Source organism: Podarcis erhardii, assembly GCF_964252035.2.
Source record: "Podarcis erhardii genome assembly, chromosome: 8".
NCBI classification, from domain to species: Eukaryota; Metazoa; Chordata; class Lepidosauria; order Squamata; family Lacertidae; genus Podarcis; species Podarcis erhardii.
The window spans coordinates 28,807,570-28,832,741 of NC_138499.1; the positions used below are offsets into that span (position 1 = coordinate 28,807,570).

General features: G+C 42.3%; 1 protein-coding gene across 1 annotated transcript in view; it reads left to right on the forward strand.

Annotated features, from left to right (window-relative positions):
- The window catches only part of CNGB3 (cyclic nucleotide gated channel subunit beta 3), a gene marked incomplete at its 5' end in the record, with an annotated part of 53,204 nt that overhangs the window by 24,835 nt on the left and 3,197 nt on the right, over window positions 1-25,172 (forward strand). The window contains 11 exons of the mRNA XM_081874991.1: window positions 1,992-2,042; window positions 2,782-2,868; window positions 4,737-4,801; window positions 5,453-5,575; window positions 9,419-9,560; window positions 12,840-12,999; window positions 13,389-13,486; window positions 15,551-15,634; window positions 18,070-18,188; window positions 20,561-20,707; window positions 22,658-22,829. Of these exons, the coding sequence (XP_081731117.1) occupies window positions 1,992-2,042; window positions 2,782-2,868; window positions 4,737-4,801; window positions 5,453-5,575; window positions 9,419-9,560; window positions 12,840-12,999; window positions 13,389-13,486; window positions 15,551-15,634; window positions 18,070-18,188; window positions 20,561-20,707; window positions 22,658-22,829 (1,248 nt within the window). The remainder of the gene's footprint in view (window positions 1-1,991; window positions 2,043-2,781; window positions 2,869-4,736; window positions 4,802-5,452; window positions 5,576-9,418; window positions 9,561-12,839; window positions 13,000-13,388; window positions 13,487-15,550; window positions 15,635-18,069; window positions 18,189-20,560; window positions 20,708-22,657; window positions 22,830-25,172) is intronic.

Here is a 25,172-nt window from a genome sequence, read left to right on the forward strand (position 1 = left end):
GCTTCTCGATCTCCATAAAGCATACTTTTGGTTAAAGTTTATCTCCACACAGACCTTAATCATCCTGCTTGGGTCAGTTCAACCGACGATTCTAATGAGGAGGGGTTCTTGTAAATCACATAGAAGGAAAGTAAAAAAGGTTCCCCCCCCCCCCATTCAGTCCCGTTGTCAACATACCCAGCCTTTGGTGTATCTTCATCGTAAAATATTCCTGTTTCTCCAACCCGTCGTCTTCTTTCGCAGAGGTCACTTAAATTAGCAGACTTCACTCCCCTTCTTCACTTGAAATATGTGCATTTGCTTCTTTTGTAATTAATTATTCCAAATTGCTGCAGCTAGTGCGCGATCAGAGATAGCGTCCAGGAGAGCCGAGGTCCACACGGGGGCATTCTGCCTAGGGCCCTCACCCCCTTCTTTCGAATTAGGGGGTGATTTATGGGCACAGCAGGCAAGGGCAGTGTTCCCCATTTCCTTGGGGCAACAAGGGAGGCTGCCTACTCCCATAACAGCCTCTTAATTACCCCGTGTGGGTCGGAAAGATGGTATTGTCGGCCATCTTCCAATGCGCCCCCTAGTGGCCCCCGGAAGCCCCGCCTCTAGTGGGGAAGAGCTGTAGGGCTCAGAGGATGCAAGAAAGAGCCAAGACACCGTGCCTGAGCAAAGTGGGGAGGAGGGAGGTCCCCCTTTACCCAAGCCTTCCCTGCGCTTTCGCACAGAGAGGGGAGGCATCAGCTGGGGGTCAAGAGACTACTCTGCTGGGGAAAGTTTAAGGACCGCCCACTCTCAGATTCTGCTAGTGAGTGAGCAAGACATGGAATAGAGGCATTCTGCATTGTAAATGTTTTGCACCAATAATAAAGCCTTTGAAAAGACCAGTGAGGGACCTTGCCTGATCGCTCTCGAGCAACCACACCGATAGGCATAACGGTATATAAAGTCAATAAATAATAGATAATAATCTCAAGGTAGGGTTGGCAAGAAAGCCTGTCTGAAACCCAGGAGTGCTGCTGCCAATCAATGTAGACCATAGTGGGTTAGATAGGCCAATAGTGTGACACAATGTAGGGCAATTTCCTAAGTGCAATCAAGCCCCACCTACACACAGACAGTAATTTAAAAATAAACATCTAATCATTCTTAATGTTGACAGTTCTAATGCTAATGAGAGCACATTCATCCAGCTTTGTGTGTTCATACAGCCTATGAACCCATACCCATAATCTGACTGCTCTGAGATTTTTATTCTAACATTATCTCCCTCTATCCTCCCTCTATACCTTTAAATATTTTCAAAAATGATATTTAAAGAGAGACTGGAGATTTTCCCCATGCAGAATCATGAAGTTTTAATCACCCCTAAATGTCCACCTACCTGCATAGGCTTCTTCTCAGTCTTGTTTCCTAATGCATATTGTTTATTTGAAAGAAATAACCAAGTGTTAATCTACATATTTGCTTAGATTTCCAGATTTTCTAAACCATTCTCAAAGTTACTAAAAAAGAAACTGTGTCTTGGAAAGAGGTTATCTCCCTACAAACATACAAATCCCGATCCAACTTAATATCCCAGGGTTTGGTGTCAGTGTGTATGACCCCTTGCTCAAGCTCAGCAAAACAAGATTGTGTCAAAGATTGTTTGAGACTCTGATATATGCTGCCTTGAGTTCCAGAGGCTATACATTAAATTTTAAAAGTTAGCTGTAACTAAATCCAAAATCAATTGAATGAGTTGGCTTTGCCTAACTAAAGTCTCATTGCTTTCAATAAAGCTTAGTGACAACTCACATTAGCTGGGTAGCCAAGGATAAGGATTTGGATGTATGCATGAAAACTTGCCTAAAACAAAGGTTTGTGCTTTGAAACCTCAGTCCACAAGTGCTAATGGACTTCAGCTAATCATGTCTAATTTAGTCAGATGCTATCCTGAAATGGTTCTTTGTTTTTGTACTGAGCTTTACCTAACTGCATGTTTTTCCTGCTTCTAATTACAGTCAGATAAAGTAGAAATGAAGAAATACTACCGGAGCACGTTAAAATTTCGGGTAAGTAAATAAGGCACGCTTGCTAAGGGAACAAAACAGTTATTCAAACTATATATCCACTTGGATATGGCTATCCTACAGCTTCCCTCTCCCTACCAAGGTAGTCTTCAAGGTGGAAATCAAGCAGAAAATCAGTAGTGATGTACATTTCAGATGTTGAAACTGAAATTGAAAATGATACCTGATCATTTTGAAATCTGGATTAGATATTTGAAACTCACAATATTTCAAGGCAAAATTTGTCTGCTAAGGACCAAAGAAATGTGAGGTGGGCAAGAACACAATGTGGTCTGCTACTCTTGCCCTGAAATGGGATATACTGACTTCACAGAAAACATTTTGCTTGATCTTTGTCAATATTTTAATACCACTTATTCGGCTTTTGACTACATATGCAGTTCTGAGCTTTTCTTGAAATCTCCCAAAGATGGACATTTCATTTTAGCACCTTGTTCAATCTCTTACCAATAATTTAGATGATGAATCCAGTCAGAAACTAGGGATCCATTGGCTAAATCCAGCTTTACAATACCATCATCTGGGCTCAGTTTATTTATATACTGCATGCATTTTCTGGAGTGCTCAAAGTGGTTCAGAGAAAAGAAGAAGGTAACAACAATTTTCTGCATATAGAAAATGTGTTCCATGTACTAGAAAGATAGGACCTGAGCACTCCATTACAGTTTTTAACTACATGAGAATTAATTTAACATTGTAACTGAACTTTTTTCTTCAACAGCTTGATGTGTTTTCCATAATACCATTTGATGTCTTGTACGTTGTGTTTGGATTTAATGCAATATTTAGAGCAAACAAGGTGGTGAAGGTAAGATGAGATTATCTACTGTTGCCCTCAGTCCAGGGACAGAAATCCTACTTGTAAATACATACTGTTGCTCACCCACAGTGGTCAGGGGAGATTTCCGAATATACACGGCACAGGGTGGTATCAAACTTCTTCCAGCTGCACAACACAAATTGGTTGTTTTGAAGTTTATTGGGTCATTCCAATTCTGAATAAGTGGGTTTTGAGCTGAAAAACATGTCAGACAGGTTCCCAGAAGGCATTATATGAACAAACACTGATAACAGACCTTGCCTTTCCATATTAATTTACCACCAGATGAGTAATTTAAGACATTTTCATTTAACATAGCAAGACAGATTCATTCGAGGGACTGATGTGGATGCTTACCTACTCAATCCATCTATAAACACTGCAAAATGGATCCTTGTACTGTTGGTTTATATGAGGCTAATGGTGGATCCATCCCTCCTTCAGATTGTTGGTGATGGTGCCAGTCTCTTGCTTGGGAAATAAAGACGGGGAACACAACTCTCCCTGATATTGTTTAGCATGTTGATTGTTAGTCTGTGTACTGTTATTTTACTATTTTCTATAGCTTTTATAGTATGAGTCACCCTGAGAATATTTATATCGAAGAGCAACAGAGAAAGCCATCACTATCGTTATCTGATGAAGGCGACATACACACAGTCGCACCTGGTTTCAGTTTTTTAGCTAAAGCAGCCCTCCCCAACCTTGTGTCCCTCTGATATTTTGGACTACAACTCCCATCAGCTCTGACCCAAGGTGACTAATGGTCAGGAATGATGGGAGTTGTAGTCCCAAATATCTGGAAGGTATCAGGTTGGGGAAGGCAGAGTTACAGGAACTGTGGGCTTGCAGCATCTGTTTGCACGCATAGTTCTTCATACAATTCCAGGTGTATTTTTGGACTCCTCCATCCAGTTACTCCATAAATTAATCACATTTTGTCCTGCCTTTCTTCCAAGGAGCTCAAGGCAGGAGCATATATGTCCCATCTCACCACCACCACCACCACCAGATATTTTCTCTTTGCTGCAACCCAGCACCATTGATTAGGCTGGGAGATAGTGAGCAACTCAAGGTCACCCACTGAGTTTCACAGCTTTGAACCTGGGTTTCCTCTGCCCTAGTCTGAGCATAACTGGATGGAGTTAGTAGTTCACACATTGAAGATGCAATCCTTATGTGGGAGTAAGTCACACTGAGAAGAGTAGGACTAACTTCTGAGCAAGCATGCATAAGATTGCCCTGCACATCTGTAAAATGTAGAGTCACTAAATTGTTACAAAATGCTGTTTTTAAAAAGCCCAACCTTTGAGCATGTGAAAAACTTGGATGAAGGGCAATTACTGTTTCCTTCCGATGGGTACCATTTCTAGAAACACATCCTTCTCTCTTTTTTTCTGGCTCCCGTGTCAGTTTATCTAAATTAATTTCAAATTAATGATCTAAACAAACCCGCTTCATTTGTAAAATCTAGAAAGGTAATTATCCAGACTGCCACCTCTCTTTCAAAAAGCCAGCCATATAGAAGAAAGGAAATAATAAATGGGGAGCACCAAAAGAATGTACTCTATCTATGAGCAAGAAACTTCGGTTGACTAGGTAAAATATCACTGTCATCATAATTCATCAAGACCACTGATCTGCTAAATGGAAAAGTATCCTCCATAGCCAAGCTTCTGGAAAAAGTGATATTTAAAATGTCAAGTTGTTTCTGCTTTTTGCTAGTTTAGCAGTATGATAATTTTTAAACCAAAATTTTAAGATTGCCAGAAACAGGCAGTTGTATGTCGCAAAATCCATGTGAGATTATAGTGTTACCATATACAGTTGCGTTTCCTCTCTTGATTTGCATTCAGCATCTCACGTTCTTTGAATTCAATGACCGACTGGAGGCGATCATGGAAAAAGCATACATTTACAGGTATGTGCTAGACATGCTCCATTATCAGTGTTGGCATATTTGTAGAGTGTTGACATATTTCAGCATTTCCTGTCTCTGCCATTGGATGGCACAGTTTTTGTTTACAGCCTCAGATACCGACTGTAAAATGGGGACATAAAATGGGGGTATTCCACAGGCATATAACTCGCCAGGGTCCTGTGAGGGTGCTGGGGGCAGGCCTGTGTTGTTAACTGCTTGGAGTCTTAGAGGAAGGCTAGGATCTAAATGAACAGAAAATGTTAATGTCCAAGGCACAGGTTCCTGGTGTGATGCAATGGTGCCTGCATTTGTGAGCAAAAACTAGCAAACACTCTTTCATGAACACAGTTGTACCTTTCTATAAATATTTCTAGCTGATTGAATTAGCAAGCCGCAGGGTCCTATGGGAAGCATACTTTACCAGAGCCCCTGTACCTGTTATTAATGGCAGTGATTCATTTGGCAATTGCAGAAGGGGAAGAGAGTTGAGCACCAGCTGATTTTTCCACTCTGTCAGTACTGGCCATAGCTGTAAGTCACAGCAGGTGTTAGTATTGCTATTGATCAAAACCCAGGTCTCCAAAGGGAAAACAGGCACAGGAATGTGTGTCCCACAGGAATGACATCAACTGTTGTTTATGTTTTTTACAGGGTCGTTCGAACTACTGGGTACCTGTTGTTTATCTTGCATCTTAATGCATGCCTGTATTACTGGGGTTCAACCTACGAAGGACTCGGCAGCACTAAATGGGTATATGATGGCAAAGGAAACATGTAAGTTCCTTTGCATTGCATGGTGTTTCCCCAGCCTCCCCACCTTCCCATCTTGCTTGCAAGCAAAACCTTCAGAACTTGCTTGCCCTGCTAACTTTTTAGCAGCATTGCTGCTGATTGGAAGTAATGAACAATGCTAATTATATGGAAGGCAGGTGTAGTGAGTGATTAGTTTACCGTTTGGGGTTTTTACGGGTTTATGAGTCAGCTCTAATCACTAACTTAATTAAACATTTAGAAAGCACAAGGGTCGTAAATTAAACTTACCGATTAGGTGTGAGAAGAAGAAGCATTACATACGTAAGAAAACAGCTACGTGGAAAGTTCAATGGAGTACAATTACTATGCAACCTTCCGATTGCAGCAGAACATTTTGCTCCCTTAAGAGTCTTCACAGGATCATGTTCTGTCATTTCCTTTCATATGGCAAAGGATACATGTAAACATGTAGCAAAGAGAGAAACTCTCCAGTGGGAGCTGACACTGCGCAGTGCAGCTGGGGAAGAGGTGCCAAGTCAATAGCTATTAATTCAACAAAAGCAAAATATGGGGAGGCAACAGCATGCAGAAATGTAGCGAGTGCAGCTTTTGCAGACATTTTGGCAATGCAGTTAATGTAGGAGGAAAATATGAATCCAGGTGATCCAGGTGGGGGGGCTAAATGGCAAAAGAATCGGCTGAGTACCTAGATTTAAAACATGGGGCTAAACTCAGTCTCTGGCATGTTAGGGACTGGCGGGGCTCTTTAGAGTTTGTGGTGGAGGCAGGGGCGAGGAGAGTGACCCAGGAGAGGGGGTCAATGATTTATGGGGTTTGGTGCCACCTACAAGGCAGGAGCCAGGGCAGGAGGAGGATGGGGCAGGACACAGGACTCTATTGTGTTCAAAGTACCTGAGCGTTAAAATAATCTGATACAGAACACCTTTGTCCCTCAGACATATCTGGTTCTATATTATGCTTTGTGTTAGATTAACTGAAAGTCATCACTCCTGTTAGCATGGGATGCTAATCATGGAGAGGCTGTATCACTCATTTAAATTTCCCAATGAAACAGGAGGCTCACTATTTGCAGCTATTGGGTTCCTCATTGATCCTCTTGCCTGCCGCTTGCTATAAAGGGTAGATCACCTGATATGTTGTTCAAGTGTCTCGCACAGCAAGCAAGGAGTGGTGGCCAAAGGGACCAGGGAGACAAATAGGAGAATCCATGGCTCTTGAATATTCCACACAATTGAGCTTTAAAGGTATAGTGCCAGTCCCTGGGTTACAACTTGCCAAGTCTTCCACCAAGGGCTGAAATGCTTTTTTGTTTATACTGGAAAATTACATCAGTGTGTTATTGCTAGGGACTGGCTGATTAAATATACCAACCATACTAGCACTAGCAATCCATTCTAAGAATGGTTGCAAAAGTGCAAGAACTCACACATATATCCTAGCCCTTTGGTGTGCTGTCAGTAGTCTTCTACTGGCCTGTAAATTGCAAATTGCAAATCGTATTTGTCTGACTGTAACTTAGTAGGGTTATAATAACAAAGATTAATTGATTATACTAGAGGGTTTGCTTGACCTGAAGCAGCCTGTCCAGGAGCCTAGTATAGGGATGGGTGACTCCGTCAATTTTGGTTTATATCAGTTTCTCATTGTTGCAGTTCTCTGCATATCAGTTGTCCACATTTCCACATCAATTTGTGATTTAAAAACAAAGCAAAAGCAAGGTATGCATGAAAATTCATCAGCATTTTAGCACCAATTTCTCCTCATACAGACATTTTTACGTGTAATTTTCCTACTATTGACATTTTTGCAAAGCAATTTACCGTAACAAAATGCATTTTTGAATGTTATTTTCACTAATATATGCATTTGTATGTACATTTTATCCTATGCATTTTTGTATACGTTACCTTTTTGGAGTAACTGTACTGAAAAAAATCGTAGAAGTGTAGCTTTTGATGGATGGCTGTGCTTTGGTTCTTGTATTGTTTTGGAATGTGTGAAGTAGGTAGGTTTGCATTTAAATGTGAACTGAATAAAAATTTTACCCCATCCCTACTAGTAGACAACAGCCTTGTGGTTGTCACCCTAGCAACAATGCATTGAAACACCTGGTGTTGCCAGATTGAAGTGTTACTGAGCAGACAGACCAAACACCACACATTTTCTGACTGCTAAAATGAGAGCCACGTAGCCAATCTGCTGCTGTCTCAAGAATGAACTTTTTAGAACGAGAATTATTTCCTTTGGAATTCAATAGAGTGATCAATAATCTCCCCTGATGTGTTCAGGAACAGCTTTATATGTCTGACACATTTCAAGTGAAGAAATCTGAAGATATGACCGCCAGAGGGTCCAACATACTCTCCATTATTATAGAGTCATGAAATGATAGGCAATGCGCTCACTCGGCTTGTACAGAAATAACCTTGCAGGTGTGCTGCATGGCCTGATTTCAAAAGACACTACAATTGGGGGGGGGGGGGTAAAACAAGCACTGATTTTACATGACTCACTGTTTGCCCCCGGGGGCCGGATCCAGCCCAATTGCCTTCTAAATCTAAATTTTATATAAAATGCATCTCTGGGTTATTTGTGGGGCATATAGTCCAGCCCTCCACAAGGTCTGAGGGCCCGTTGCCTCCCCCCCGTTGGAAAAGTTTGCTGACCCCTGACTTAAATGAAGCCAACACAACTATGAAGTCTGTGTCTCTACAGACACCACCTGTACTTAATAATGACACGTTTAGTGGCACACACAAACACACCCCTTGTGGGGAACCTGTGGCCCTCTAGAAGTTGTTGAACTACAACTCCCATCATTCCTTATCATTGTCCATGCTAGCTGCAATAAATAGGAGTTGGAATTCAGCAACATGATGATGATGATGATGATGATGATGATGATGATGATAAATAATTTATTATTTATACCCCGCCCATCTGGCTGGGTTTCCCCAGCCACTCTGGGCAGCTTCCAACAAAATATTAAAATACAATAGTCCGTCAAACATTAAAAGCTTCCCTAAACAGGGCTGCCTTCAGCTGTCTTCTAAAAGTCAGATTTCCTTGACATCTGATGGTAGGGCGTTCCACAGAGCGGGTGCCACTACTGAGAAGGCACTCTGCCTGGTTCCCTGTAACTTCGCTTCTTGCAATGAGGGAACCACCAGAAGGCCCTTGCCTCTGGACCTCAGTGTCCGGGCTGAACGATGTGCGTGGAGACATTCCTTCAGGCATACTGGACCAAGGCCATCTGGAAGACCACAGGATTCCCATCCTTGTTCTACATAAAACCATAAAGTAATACTTTTTTTTTTAGTTCATTAGTTATCAGGACTAGTTGCAGTGAGGATGAGACGCGGGTGGCGCTGTGGGTAAAACCTCAGCGCCTAGGACTTGCCGATCGCATGGTCGGCGGTTCGAATCCCCGCAGCAGGGTGTGCTCCCGTCGTTCGGTCCCAGCGCCTGCCAACCTAGCAGTTCGAAAGCACCTCCGGGTGCAAGTAGATAAATAGGGACCGCTTACCAGCAGGAAGGTAAACGGCGTTCCGTGTGCTGCACTGGCTTGCCAGGTGCAGCTTGTCACGCTGGCCACGTGACCCGGAAGTGTCTGCAGACAGCGCTGGCTCCCGGCCTATAGAGTGAGATAAGCGCACAACCCTAGAGTCTGTCAAGACTGGCCCGCATGGGCAGGGGTACCTTTACCTTTACCTAGTTGTAGTGAGGAGGTGGAGGGAGGACATTTTTCCTGATTCTGAAATTCAAAATAATACAGAATAGTATTTCTGCATTGGAAACCTATGTAGAAGAATAGTGATATCAAAAATTGTATTCTATCTACAGGTATCTAAGATGTTACTACTGGGCAGTTCGCACTTTAATCACTATCGGTGGGCTTCCAGAACCAGTAACCATGTTTGAAATCATCTTTCAACTTCTGAATTTCTTCTCAGGGGTCTTCGTATTTTCCAGCTTGATTGGTCAGGTAAGCAAAGGCATTAATGGTTAAACTGACCCTTGAGTTTAAGATGTTTCCAACAATCTGTGTAATTAACATTTAGTCTTCACATCAAAACATGAGTTTTTACTAAAGAGAGACAGGTACAAAGCTGTCTAGATATTCACCTGTATAGATCTCCCCCTCAGTGACATCTGTTAAAAAGATAAACTTCTAGACCCATAAATGGCAAAATTCTACAGTCTGCTCTGAATGTTGATGTTCAAATATAATAAAATAAGATACTCATGGAAGCAGTATTATATGCCCTTGTTTTTCTGAGGGAATCACTCAGGGCTCCTTGGGAATTGTTATGAGGCTCCCATATATAGAATCAAATGGGACCACTGATCCATCTAGCCTAGGACTGATGCCCACTAGAAATTGCTCTCCATGGCCTTAAGCAGAGGTCCCTCCCAGCCCTTGTACCCAACAGCTGGTATGGCACACTGGCATATGTGTTGGACTAGGACCTGGCTCAGTCATGAAACTCACTGACTGGGCTTGGGCTAGTCATGGTCTGTTAGTCAAACCTACCTCACTGTTGTTGTGAGGATGAAATGTGAAGGAAGAGAACCATGTACACACTCCCTGGCATGGGAAGATATTGCATCACTGGCTCCTCTGCATAACCTGGAACTTCTGACATTGCTGAAGCAAAGGTGGAAAGTATGTACACTGGAAGCTCCCAGATCATCTCAGAACACACTATCCAACATGCCCTTTTAGCTTGCACTCTTTATAAAGACTTGAGGAATGAGGTTATCACCCCTCTTTTATTGTCCATTCTGGGTTGCCCAGGCACTGCCACAGTGTCCTTTCTCTTGGCAGATCAAGATGAGCAGGAGACAGCAAAGGTTGCAAGGCTTTTAGCTGGGGCAATTAGAATAAGATCCACTATTTGACTATTGATTCAAAACCTAAAATGTATTTTATACAATTCACTTTTTAATTTTATTTTTTGTATATCATATTGTTGTTTTATTGCTATGACCGATGGCTGACACAAATAAAGATTCATTCATTCACCATCCAACACACATTCTATGGTGGTCTTCCATATAGGTATACCAGGGAGAAAATCCTGTTTAACTTCCAGAAAACACTGATGCTCTGTAATGTGACCAAAACATTTAGAAAGGGTTGACACCATTCTTCTCATAGTAATATCTGATATGAGTTTCATGTTGCCAAAAGAAATGAAAATGTATTGTTGAAGATGGTTTTGATGCTGTTACTGACTTAGATGACCCATAACAAATTTATAAAACTCTTGATTTCCTCATTGTCCTCACCTTTACTACTTATTATCTTGTTGGGGGCCAAAATTGTCTTGGCTTTTTTGAATCATGTTATTTTAAAATCAACATTTTAGAAAATCACTCCCACCCAGCTCCCAGTCTCTTTATTGGGAAAAAGGGAAGTAAATATTAACCTGGAGTGATAAAAAAAAAACAGTCAGGCTTGGTTTGTCCTCTACAAAGGCTAATTTGTTGTTTATCAAATGGATCTTTCTACAAATTAGCTTAGTTGCTGAGTTGATTGCTATTGGGAGTCAGGAAACAGCTTGTCAGCATTTCGAACAGTGCACAAACTCCATTTGCAATGTAATCCTATATATGTCTACTCTGAAGTAAATCCCATAGAATTCAGGTAAGTGGAAATGGGCTTATAGTTTTAGACTCTGTTAATATCACTGCCAATTTCACTCTGTGCTTGGCAGCTAGTCTTATGTTTCACGACGGACTGCAAACACACAGGTATGATTCTGGAGGCTCTTGTTTATTTGGAGAGCTTACTAACTGGTCTTGTGTAATCAGGCAAATACAATTTCAGCCCAATCCTCCTGTGCTTCTTTATAGTAGTATCATTCCAGATTCTTAGGTGTCCAGGGGCTGACAGGAGAATGCAGGTCATCCACAGGTCAGGAAAAGAGACATGAGACATGAAATGCCGTTAGCTTTTATTCACAAAAGTGAAAACACATCTGGGCTAGTATCCCCTAGTTGAAGACATTGCTGGAAAGTGGCGTCTGGCCCCTCCTTCCCTCTCTAGTCCCCTTCATCTTGACTCCTCCCAAACATCTGTAGACCACAGCAACAGGGAGAGTTTCCTCTCTGGGCCTGTCTGGCCTGTTGCTCAGCAATGTGCAGGACTCTTCATGTTCTGGGTGTCAGTGGAGGAGGAGAGCCAGTAGGAACAGGACTATCCGGATGCTGAGTAGTAGAAGCAGCTTCTGCCTCCTCTCTGTCGGAGTCTGCGCTCACACTGAGATTCTCGGCACCCGGTCCTGTCCTGGAATGGCTTCCTTCTTCTGTCCCCCCATATTCACTCAAACCTCCCACTTCTAGCACCTCCCAGCTCATCCCTTCCGCAGACTGAACCCCTGTGTCCCACCACCACTGTTCTGGGTCTAAGTCTTCTTCCTCTGTGCTGTCTCTGAGGGGCTCTTGGGCTGGCTGCGCCCACCACTCTTCCTCATCCAGCCAATCCTTGACATCAGGATGCTTTTAGTCTGCTATACTTTTTCTCATGAAAATGTTTAGTTTAGATGTTGGCATATGCCCTTTTCACAACAGAGCGCACACTGATAATTCACCACAGAAGAAGACTGCATTTTTTAAAATAACGACTAAATAATAATAATAATAATAATAATAATAATAATAATTTATTTCTACCCCACCCATCTGGCTGAGTTTCCCCAGCCACTCTTGGTGGATCCCAATCGAGTGTTAAAAACAATACAGCATTAAATATTAAAAACTTCCCTAAACAGGGCTGCCTTCAGATGTCTTTTAAAAAGAAGATAGCTGCTTATTTCCTTGACATCTGATGGGAGGGCGTTCTACAGGGTGGTGCCACTACTGAGAAGGCCCTCTGCCTGATTCCCTGTAACCTCACAATGAGGGAACCGCCATAAGGCCCTCGGTGCTGGATCTCAGTGTCCGGGCTGAACGATGAGGGTGGAGACGCTCCTCGGGCAACAAATCAAACACTTATTTACAAAACTGGGCTTTTGGGGTAAAAAAGCGATGAACAATTGCATAGTATAGCATAAGTATATAAAATTGTGCATCCTTCCTTACCACTATCACATCAACAAAGCAGCTCATGACATATTGAAAGGTCAATAACATTAACGGCCAACCTCAGCCAACAAATAAAAACAAAACAATATAAATGCAGGAGATGTCATCTAAAAGTGACTAAAACGTCAACAGACTGTTATAATAGCCTTCTAACGATCCTGGTTGATATTTGCAGATGCGAGATGTCATTGGCGCAGCGACAGCAGGGCAGAACTATTACCGTGCCTGTATGGATAACACTGTATCTTACATGAACGTCAACACAATTCCAAGAATTGTTCAGAATCGTGTTCGAACTTGGTATGAGTATACGTGGGATTCGCAAGGAATGCTGGGTAAAATTCAGAATAATTCAAAAGACACTTACAGCCCACCCTCCCCACTTTCCTTGGGAATATCAATATAATTTAGTTTCTTTGACAATGGACTGGGAATCAGCAGTGGTTATTAACTACTGTACCTGATTTCATCAAATAATTATGTGCTTTATAAAAATATATTCTTTTAATAAATCCATATCCTAAATTGAAACTGATCCGAAAGGCTGCCTAAATTGGATAATACTTTTGCAAGCTTTTATCAAGTATTCCTGACAGCCCTTCCCTTCTAATCATTTTAGTTTTGTAGTTGTTTTTGGTCGGTAGAGATCCAATGTAGCACAATTTTTGTTTTGTTTTTTAAAAAAGTTTCTCCCCCTCACCTGTTCTGTAATCCTGCCTTGCAGATGAATCTGAATTACTGGAGCAGATGCCAGGAAAGATGCAGCTAGCCATTGCAATCGATGTGAACTTTGCCATTGTCAGTAAAGTTGACTTGTTCAAAGTAAGTGGCTTTTCATGTAATCTAACATCCAGGACTGGAAAGATGTTTGCTTGCTTGCAGTAATCCGGATTGACAAATAAACAAGCAAAACTATTCCAGTAAGCAATTTTTTTAAAAATAACTTTTTATTAAAAATTAAAACAAAACATATCTTCCTTATCCCCCCCCATTTTTCCTCCCTCCCCTCCCTCCCCCCACAGAACCCACCCTCCCCCACCCCCGACTTCCCTCAGTGCCAGTCTTTGATTTCTCTGGAAATGCTGTTTTCTGCATGTTACACAGTTGTATAGATCCTCAAACTATTTAGCTGCTTATTATCAATAAAAAGTTTGTGAATGTTTATTCAAAACCAGCCAAGGAGTCCAGTTCACTTTGTTGTGTCTTCAAATACTTTGTAAAGGGTTCCCATTCATCTTTAAAGTCACAGTTATCCTTGTCCCGTAGCTTGTATGTCAGTTTTGCCAGTTCTGCATAATCCATCAATTTTTCTTACCATTATTCTTTAATTGGGGTTTCTTCAGTCTTCCATCCTTGTGCTATTAAAACTCTCACAGCCATTGTCGCATACATGAAGATGTTTTTCAGCTTTTTTGGCAGATCTTTCCCTACAATCCCTAATAAAAATACTTCAGGTTTTTTAACAAATGCTAAATGGAACATTTTCTTCAATTCGTTGTATATCATTTCCCAAAATTTTTTAATTACCTTACAATCCCAGTAGTAAGCAATTTTTAATTTAAGTGCAACAGATAAAAGCAAAGCTACACAGTTGCTTTAATGCCGATGATCCCCAACTAGGACCAAGTATGGTATGTCAGGAGCCATCCTACTCTCAAGTAGGACCCTGGCAGAGACACATGCCCAACTGGCATGTTCTCTCCCTCCTGGTCGTTCACTCAGGAGCTTCAAAAGCTTTCTTCTGCCCAAACATCACAGTGACCGATGGCAACAGACATCGGCACACTCAGGGATCTGCAGAGTCTCCACAGTTTGCGTAACAGAACTCAGTAGCTCAGCATTTGGCTAATCTACATTTATTTACGGTACATATAAAACACTCGGAGCATTCTGACTCTTTCTCATCAGACAGCAAAGAGACAATAGTCCCACTTCACAGAACACAGTAACACAAACATCCTGTCTCCGTCACTTCCCACTCTGTGGAATGAAAACATACACCGTCATGTGATAGACAACAATCCCATGACTGCAAGCATGGGAAATGAATCTTCAACATGGTGGCCCTGTGAAGGCAGAAGCACACGGGAAAGAGGTTCATATAGTTACTAGTGGCTCACAGTGGGACTGAACCAGCCACCAGGAGCCACACAGGTTCATAAGCTTTGACAAAGCCGTGAAGGATGCTTATACAAGTTGCTGGCTTAAAGGAGACAATTACCCAATGCTTCCAATTTTACAGCAAGAATTCTGGGTCATTGCTGCATCCTAGCCATCCCAGTCTTTGTTCCCAAGAGTGGCACAGCCAGACTGCTGTTGCTGTGTGATTACTGGGGTTGCACGTACAGTCACTTACAGATTCACAAGGATGGCTTCAGATTCTAAACCTAAATGGTTGGAGCAAGGGTCATTGCATTGCATTGTGTTGCGTTGCGTTGTGTTGCGTTGCGTTGCGTTATTATATTTTTATTTATACCCTGTCTTTCCCCCGATGGGATTCAAGGCAGCTTACAGATAAAAACAAGAATCACTAAAAATGTAGGAAAAAAACAATAATTAAAAAACATTTATCACATGGAGTCATGAATGGTTGGTGTAACAAACCTTGGGGCCACAATCCCCAAACTTTTAATTGCACAAGAATTCTTTGTTGGAACTAAATCATTAAATGGGTGAGCATATGCATGCTGCCTGCAACCTAGTTAATCTTAGAATGAACTTCTATGATCCACAAGTAAAGATTAGATTTAATCTTCTTTTTCTTCTTTTGTATTTTGACCTTCTGCCAGTTCTGTGTAACATTACCTGTATGCATTTCATACATACTGATTCATACAATTCTGATTCTAATTATTCTCGCCCGCCCCCCCCTCTTTTTTTTAACAGGGATGTGATAACCAAATGATCTGTGACATGCTGCTGAGACTGAAATCCATTGTGTATTTACCTGGTGACTTTGTCTGCAAAAAGGTGATCTTGACAACTTATATTACAAATGCAAGAATAATGAGAGCATTAGAAAAAGGAGTTCAGCTATGGGTCAAGAATAAAATTTGAACAAAATTAATCTTGGGCAAATTACATTGCGTGAAAACTAATTAGAATGCAATTTGCAATAATAATAATGTACTCTCAAATTTCAAACTTGGCCCAGACAATATGGATTTTATTACTTATATATATGTGTGCGGGTTTGTGGTTTTTTTAAAAATAGAGTAAGAGCAACTGGAATTTAAATATGAGTTATCTATTGGCATACATTATTAGACTTCATTATTTAACTGAAATGTTGCAGACACAAAACTAGATATAAGTGTAAAGAGAGATGCCGGAGGCTGAGCTGTAAAATTCTGTGATTTGCCATCTGAAAAAAGAATCTGAGACACATACATTTAAATGTTCTGCGCTTTGCCAATAATGATCAGTCTTGATATAGCAATGCTTGCTGTAATGACTAGATGATAAAGTACAGCAGTTTTCTAAGTGTGGGCCAAACTAATGCTGTGTCTTTTGGGGAGAACCCAGAAATCAGGATTAGGACTTCCGCATAAGCCTAAAACTTCAGCTTAGCCTTTTCCTCTTGCATGAAGGTGCTGATGAAAATTCCACTCCCCTGCCACATCTGAAAGATGTTGTCTGGCATTTAAATGAAGCTTCCACTGGTAGCTACAGGAGCTTCCATCCTGGAGCAAATAGCAACTTTTGCGAGAATAACTTTTTTTCAAGATCACAGCATGGTGGGAAAGGGTTAAAGCCCCCCCCCTACTGCATTCTCAGTCTTGATTGCCTCCCTGATCTCTCTCTCACACACACATACCGTAGCTACTATTTAAAGGAAATAAATCAAGCACGTTAAATTCTTACATGCATTTAATGTCACATCTACTTTGGCCCTGAAGTTGACAAGCGATTTAAATCTTTACCTATGTATGGCTGAGGTTTTGTTCAAATCCAGATCTATTATTTACAAAAATAATGCTTGAAACACTGGACCGCACTGACTATATAAATGATGGATACATCCCAGTTTTATGCTACCTTTTCTTTTATAGTATACTAGATTACATTGATTGGAGTACATATATCATAAGCGCAGACATTTCAGTCCTGTTTGTCCAGGTATAATTGGCTTCATTTGGATGCTAATCAGCTCACAAATGAGCTGGTAAATATGCAAGAAACAGCAGATGCTTTGGTTGGTTGATTATTCTTGATTTCCTCTTTGAAATTATGCAAATGATCATTAGGAAAAATAATTAAAATGCTGATTTGCTTTGGAATGTGCAGTGTTTCATTTGTTTGGGCTGCTGTTGCTATGCTTGTCTTGGAGAATGGGAGAGGCAAGGTGAGATAGAGAGAGATACTTTTAACTAGAGTCACATCTATGGATAGTTTTTTCAACTCTGTGAAGGTTAAAATCATTCCATATCCATGGACCGACCCAAGGCATTTTGCTACCTGAGTCAAAGGACGAGGAGGAATTTCCCCCTCTCAGTTCCATGTCCAGACGATATGTCAGTCACGAGGGAAACAGACATGCGTCACTAGGGAGGGCCTTCCACAAAGAGGGGACACCACTGAGAAGGCCCTGTCACAGGTCAGCCAACCAGGCAGCCCCCTGTGGCAGCACCGTGACGCCACCGGCCAATCACAGGGTCTGAAGTGGCTGATACTGGGGAATTCATTCTTTTAGGCACTTAGGGCTTTGTATGATAGTACTAACCTTAATTGGCAGCCAGTGCAGTGCTTTCAGGACTTCGGGTCTCATTGGGTTGCCCCACTTATCAGTCTAGCAGCTGCCTTCTACACTAGCTGTATAAGCTCCAAGCCGTCTTCTAGGTCACTTCCCCCCATTGTAGGAGGCCACCAGAGAGCATGGGCAACCGAGGCCAGGCTATCCTGGTCCTGAAATACCCATAGCTGGCGAATCAGCCTAAGCTGGGCATAAGCACGCCTAGCCACCAAAGCTACATGAGATTCTGGTGACACATAGGAGCCCAAACAGTGAACTTGTTCCTTCATGAGTAGTACAAGCCTACCTAGAATAGTATCTCTCTCTCAGCTTAACTCATCCTGGCAAAGTCACTGGGAGGATAAAATGGAGCAACCCCCATCTTGGCCACCCTGACCTCCTTGAGGGGAGGAGGAGATACCTAATTATTCATCATTACTGTATCTACAATGGGAAAACCTTTCAAAACAGGGCATAGTGATTTTACTGCACAGTTGAAGAAGCTGCTTCATCATGCCAGTGTTACAAAGCGGAGATTCAGTTTGTGGCAAGTTCACCAGCTGCAGAAATAAGTCATGACTCTTTAAATAATATTCTTTCTGCAATTGCGTGTCATTATCACCACTGAGCTATCATGGACTGAGAATATTTTCTTCTGCGTGTTTATACCTAGGGAGAAATTGGTAGAGAAATGTACATCATCAAACAAGGAGAGGTTCAAGTGCTGGGAGGTCCTGATGGCACCAAGGTCCTGGTCACCTTGAGAGCAGGAGCTGTATTTGGAGAGATCAGGTAATGTTTGTCTATTAAATCTGTATATCACCCATCGTCTGTAGATCTCAGGGCGGTTCACCACATATAAAAAATAATAATAAAATAATAATAAAAACAAGTACAAAAAAGAAAACACCACAAATGAATAAACTCCCCTCCCCCAAGCACATTTGAAAGGCCTGGTTGAAGAGGAACATTTTTGCCTTTGCTGTTCCATAAAGGTAAAGGTAAGGGGACCCCTGACAATTAGGTCCAGTCGTGGCCGACTCTGGGGTTGCGGGGCTCATCTCGCTTTATTGGCCAAGGGAGCCGGCGTACAGCTTCCGGGTCATGTGGCCAGCATGACTAAGCCGCTTCTGGAAAACCAGAGCAGCGCACGGAAACGCCGTTTACCTTCCCGCCAGAGTGGTACCTATTTATCTACTTGCACTTTGATGTGGTTTCAAACTGCTAGGTTGGCACGAGCAACGGGAGCTCCATATGCTGTTCCATAGGGTTGACCAAATGTATATCACCATAATAAATTATTCTAATAATGTCTCTTCTATTAAACTACTCTGGAGAGCCAGTGTAGTCAGTGTTGGACCAAGACCTCCGAGACCAGGATTCAAATCCCCACTCAGTCCTGAACCTCACTGGGTGACCTCAAGCCAGTCACTTGCTCTCAGCCCAACCTACCTCACAGGGTTGTGGTGAGGATAAAATGGGGAGGAAGAGAAACCATGTGTGTCACCGTGAGCAACTTGGAGGAAAGGTGGGGTGTGAATGCAACAAGTAAATAAAATAATGAGATACCCATGTGTCATCACAAATTGTTATTAGACAGAAGCAACACCAATGTGTGTTTGAGAAAGTGTCTCCATAATCAGGACCAGCAGGTCATAGCTGACTTCCCATGGTAAGCAAGAAGGTTGCCAGGGGTGGTTGTCTCTCTAATTTGGGGTTATGTCATACCACATCCATGGTGGTCATTTTGCGACGGATACCGCCACCACTCTCTCAAAATTCAAAATATGCCCTCTAGTCCAAAAAGGTTGGCTGAGAGATTGAACCCTCTGTCTCTGGAAAAGTTTAGATCAGGTGTCTGTGAGCTGCCTATTTGCAGATTTAGCAGGAGCAGTTTGCGTTTTGTTGAATTGCAATTGGCACATTTTCACTGCCACGAGGGGTGCTGTAAGCAGTGGATAAATTTAAACCTGGCCCGCTGCTGTTTTCCAAAAGCAGTTTAGAGCTGTCTGCAGAAGATTAACAATAGCAGGATGGCAGCTGAAACAGAACTAGACTCCACTTTTATCGCATGCAGTGGCATTGATTTCAGCCACCTGAAAACACCTGAAAACATCGTACTTACATACGGAGATAAGCCCTATACAGGTGTTCTGCTTCTATGTTTGTCTGCTACACTAGCTACAGCCATTCCTGGACAGGGATAGCCTGCCCACTGTAGTCTATGCATCAGTAAACTCAAAGCTAGGCTACTGCAATGTGCTCTATTTGGGGCTGCCCTTGGGCTTGGCTTGGAAGCTCCAGGTAGTTTCGGATTGCAATGGCCAGACTGCTGGTGGGGGCATTGGGCTGAGAGCACGTGACGGCATTGTTGAAACATCTGCACTGGCTCCTAGTTCAAGGTTCTTGTATGAATCTGCAAAGCCCTGAACAATGTAGGTCCAAGGTAAAGGTAAAGGTAAAGGGACCCCTGACCATTAGGTCCAGTCATGACCGACTCTGGGGTTGCGGTGCTCATCTCGCTTTACTGGCCGAGGGAGCCGGCATACAGCTTCCGTGTCATGTGGCCAGCATGACTGAGCCGCTTCTGGCGAACCAGAGCAGCGCACGAAAACGCCGTTTACCTTCCCACCGGAGCGGTACCTATTTATCTACTTGCACTTTGACGTGCTTTTGAACTGCTAGGTTGGCAGGAGCAGGGACCGAGCAACGGGAGCTCACCCCGTCACGGGGATTCGAACCGCCGACCTTCTGATCGGCAAGTCCTAGGCTCTGTGGTTTAACCCACATCGCCACCCATGTCCCAAGGGTACCTTAGGGGCCTCCAAAATCCTTCCTATCCTAGCTCAATCACCAAGATCATCTCCAGGAGTTAGCGAGGCAAGGCTCATTTGACAGAAGCACAAAACAAGAGTCTTTTGTGTGAACAGCACAGTCTGGTGTAATGTTCTGTCAATACTCAGCAGGTACCTTCTGTTTCAGCATTTAAATGCCTGCTGAAAACTTTTCTATGCCATTAGCATTTACACAGCAATGAAGAAAATACTTTCCATAACAGTTAGCTGATGGTCTCTGACAATATAAATATAAAACGGTAAGCTGCTTTGATGTTATTAATGATATGGTGGTAAATATTTTTATAAATGTTCTCTCTGTTGTTTCAGCCTCTTAGCTGCAAGCGGGGGAAATCGGCGGACTGCAAATGTGGTGGCCCATGGATTTGCCAACCTCTTCATTCTTGACAAGAAGACCCTCAATGAAATCTTGGTGCACTACCCTGATTCTGAAAAGCTCCTGAGGAAGAAGGGAAAGTAAGTGTTTATACAAATCTATAGACCATTTGCCTTAAAATGCAGAGCTGGCATCTCTTTCCCTCTGTGTAGAAGAGCATTTGCTTCTTAGACATATGGTTCTTGCTGGACATGGCTGCAAATGTTGGAGGAAGGATAACTTGGGGCTAATAATGCCAGAAGATCAGGGACATTGCAAGTTATTTAAAAGACCCAGCAGACAGGCCCACAACACAAATTTCCACAAACATATGTAGCACTTATGGACAAACTAAAGGCGGCAGGTGTTTAAAGGTAAAGGGACCCCTGACCATTCTGTCCAGTCTCAAATGACTCTGGGGTTGCGGCGCTCATCTCGCTTTATTGGATGAGGGAGCCGTCATACAGCTTCCGGGTCATGTGGCCAGCATGACTAAGCCGCTTCTGGCGAACCAGAGCAGCGCACAGAAACGCCGTTTACCTTCCCGCCGGAGCGGTACCTATTTATCTACTTGCACTTTGAGGTGCTTTCGTACTGCTAGGTTGGCAGGAGCAGGGACTGAGCAATGGGAGCTCACCCTGTCGCGGGGATTCAAACCGCCGACCTTCTGATCGGCAAGCCCTAGGCTCTGTGGTTTTGGTATCACTAATAATGTACTCTGCACCATGTGCAGCAAGAAAAAACCAAATATTTTAAAAATAATAGAAGGGGTGAATGGCAGGAGATCCCCTGGGTCATCTTTTAACAATGCATTTGCAGAAGCTACAGACCCAAACAAGCGAAAGCCAATAGAGTTGTTATTGTGTGCCAATAGTACAGTTATCTGTTGTGATTTATTTTCTTTAATGCCATGTAATTCCATTACTTAGATGACCATGTTTCTGATGTATAAAGGAATGTGTTCTTTTAAAATGCAGGTTTACAATGAGGAGAGATTACACTACTGTTGTAAGATTTTTCTGCTATTGACCTCTTGAGAATACCTCAAGTGTTTATCTTTCAAAAGTTAACGTAACTCTTTTGAGTTCTAGCCTTTAGTAAGAAATGCATACATATTCTCAAAAGAATATTTGCCCATGCAGTTTCATTGGAGATCAGTGACTATTCATCTTAATGGTTGTATACAACCACTAAGTTTAAAAGTTGTATGCTTTGAGTACCAGCTCATGAGGAGAAACAAGAGCCAACTGTTGCCTTCATGCACTTGCTTGTTGGCTACCTAGAAACATTTGGTTCACTACTGTGAGAAATGGGATGCTAGATTAAATAGTGTCTAACCCTAAAAACCACGATCCAGCAGGGCTTTTAATGTTCATATGCCTAGTGGGGGCTAGGACAATCACTCTTACCTATTTTTTGCCCTTGCCCAGGAAGCAATTACAGATCAGACCTAATTAGGAGTCTGCATTAATTTTTTTCATGTATCTTGCCGATAAAAAATAAATCAGTTCAGCTTTTCCATATTCTTTCCAGAGTGGACTAATCCGTTTCTGCAAGGAATTGCTGGATTTCCTTGAATTTTTAAGCAGCCACCAATATGCAGATTGGCATGAGATGGCTGTTGCTTAGAACTGAAACTTAAAAGAAAGTCCCCCTGGTGCATGGGTCTGTGCTTTTATATGTTGCAGCTCGATTGCCTTGGGTGGCAAGGCAAATCGGTACACAAAAAAGGCAGAATTATTGAATTCCGAATGGAACATGGGAGGTGGTGAGTGGGAGGAGAGAACTGTATTCAAAGCCCTGAGCGCTTTGAAGGAAACAAATGAAATACAAATAATGGAACTGGAAGTTGGAGGCCAGGTGTCGCACAAGGCTTCCCTCTCCAATAAAAGCTGATGGACGAACTGTGTGTCTTTTGCTGCCTGGCTGGGAATCCAGGATCAGGAATATTACAGGGACTGCAAAACTACTAAATAGAGAGGTGGCTGTTCAAATACTATTTCACATGCTCTCTCTCTCTCCGCCCCCCCCTACCTTTTCCTATGATCTAGAGTGCTCATAAAGAAGGCAGGCAAACCTGTGGGAGGACCAACAGCACCTGCCAAAGGCTTGACCCTGTTAACACAGAAAGTAGAACCACCCAAGATGTTCCAAGCGCTGCTGGGTGGAAAAGGTGGTGGCATGGCGGCTGTTATCCAGCTGAAGAGACAGATGGAGGAACAGGTACTCACAAATGCTGCAAGTTCAATGGGGAGCCTGGAATGTGGAAGAGCTAAACAGGGAGAATACCAACTCAGGGCGGAGTGGAGGTTAGGTTAGTTAGAGGAACTTCCCGGAGCAAGGAATCTAATCCTCATTAAACATCCAAGCACAAGGAGATGGCAGGCATTACCATGCCATCGCACTCGGAAATGTCTGAGAAGGCACATACCCTCCCACCAGATTTATAAGCAGTGGGAAATGTGCTGAGCAGAGTCTTCAAAAGGGGATGCAAGTTTTATAAACCCATCCTGACGAAGACAACAATGACGGTGTGTTTCAGTTCACCCCCATTAATGTAGCAATTTTCTTTCTGAAGCAGATAGCAGTGATCAGCACAGATGGAGAGATCCCCTTTCCTTCCGCCATATTCCCGATTAGCTGCATTTAAACAAATAAATCATTTCATAAGATTGTTCGCAGTATGAAGAAAGTGGATTAGAGACAAACTTGTTTCTTCCTCATAATTACTGGCATTTGGAACAACACAATGAAGTTTATCGTCAGCAGATTTGGGGCAGACAGAAGAAAGCTATACTTTATACATTAATTGCGTAATAAACCCCTGTAGTTCCCTTATATAAGAAACACACACGGACACGGATATTTTAGGTTAATGGGCTAAAATAGGTCACAACTTGTGATTACAGATGTGAGGGGTTGAGTTTAGGTACTGGGTGAAACCAGAGTACCGTATTTTTCGCTCTATAAGACGCACCAGACCACAAGACGCACCTAGTTTTTGGAGGAGGGAAACAAGAAAAAAAAATATCTGAATCTCAGAAGCCAGAACAGCAAGAGGGATCGCTGCACAGTGAAAGCAGCAATTGCTCTTGCTGTTCTGGCTTCTGGGATAGCTGTGCAGCCTGCATTCGCTCCATAAGATGCACACACATTTCCCCATACTTTTTAGGAGGGAAAAAGTGAGTCTTATAGAGCAAAAAATACGGTATATCCCGACTCCTGCCTATCTGCAGGGAGTCACACTAAGGGTAAATCACCAGTAGTGGGAGCTCTACAACATACGTCAAATGGGGAGGGGCAGTGTCCCCAATGGGTCATGGCATGGCCCTAGCCCACGACCAGCCTTTGGACAGGATCCACAACCCCAGATCCTTTTAACAAGATACCCTTATCGAGGAGGGGCTGGTGGAGGCAACAACCTTCTCTCCCATCACAAAGGCTAAGCCAGAGTTACCTGTTATGTCAGACACTGACATAAACAGGAAAATAAAGGGGTGAGGAGCAAAGGAGAAGCGCTTGGTGCTGGCTTTAATTTCTAGCTTCATAAACCATGAAATGTGGATTTATTGTCTGAGCTGAGCCTGTCCAACAGGACTTCAACCAGAGTTTGTTTAATCACTTATAACCCAACTTTAAGATAGTTTTTCCTAAGACAGCTTGTAACTAAACAATAATAAAATGCACGACAACAAGTAAAGAAGTAACCAATAAAAATAACATCAGTTAAAATATAGACATGTAAGCATAATATCACTCACACACAAAAAAAGGTCCAGGACCACACCTCTGCATTCTCACAGTGAGCCAAGGCACGTGGCTATTTTTTGCTGGGCAAGTTACCATTTGGTGACCTTTCTCCTCCAATTGCACTCGAAAATATTTTTCAGTATATGATCATGCCTGCTTTTTTCACATGGGAGGCATTTTTTGGAGGAAATTTACCTCCGGAGAGTTCTGAGCATACTTGTTTATTTAAAATATTTCAGTTTATTTCAGATATCAATATAGTATCAAAAGATCTCTCAAGGCAGTAACAGTAAAAAAAAATAAAAGTTTAAAAAATAAAAGTCCACTGAAAAAGCAAACTACAAATTCAAGCTGAACATTAACCACTTCCTAATGCCTAGGTGAAAAGTGCAATGTTCTAAGCTGGTGTCTAAATGAAAAAAGGGCAGGCACATGTTGCATTTCAGAAGGGAGGGAGCTCAACGGTTGAGCTGCCATCACAAAGAAGGCCCTGTCTTGCATCGCTGCATCATGTGACTGATACAAACTCCACTAATTTCAGTAGAACATTTATAGACCTTCAAAGACAATGTCAAGCCACTCTGAAATCAATGTGGGTATCCCTTTAGCTGTGCTTGATGGATTGTACTCACCTACTATGCAGAGAGGTCTTAGGTATGATCTTAATTTCCTGTCAAGCATCCTTCTTTAACAACATTTAATTGTTTTCGTTACAGGAGGAAAAAGAAAAGGAAGAACAAGCAAAGAAAGAAAAAGAAGAAAAAGAAAAGGCGGAAAAGGAAAAGAGAAGTTAATATTTAACTGTTTTTGTTTCAG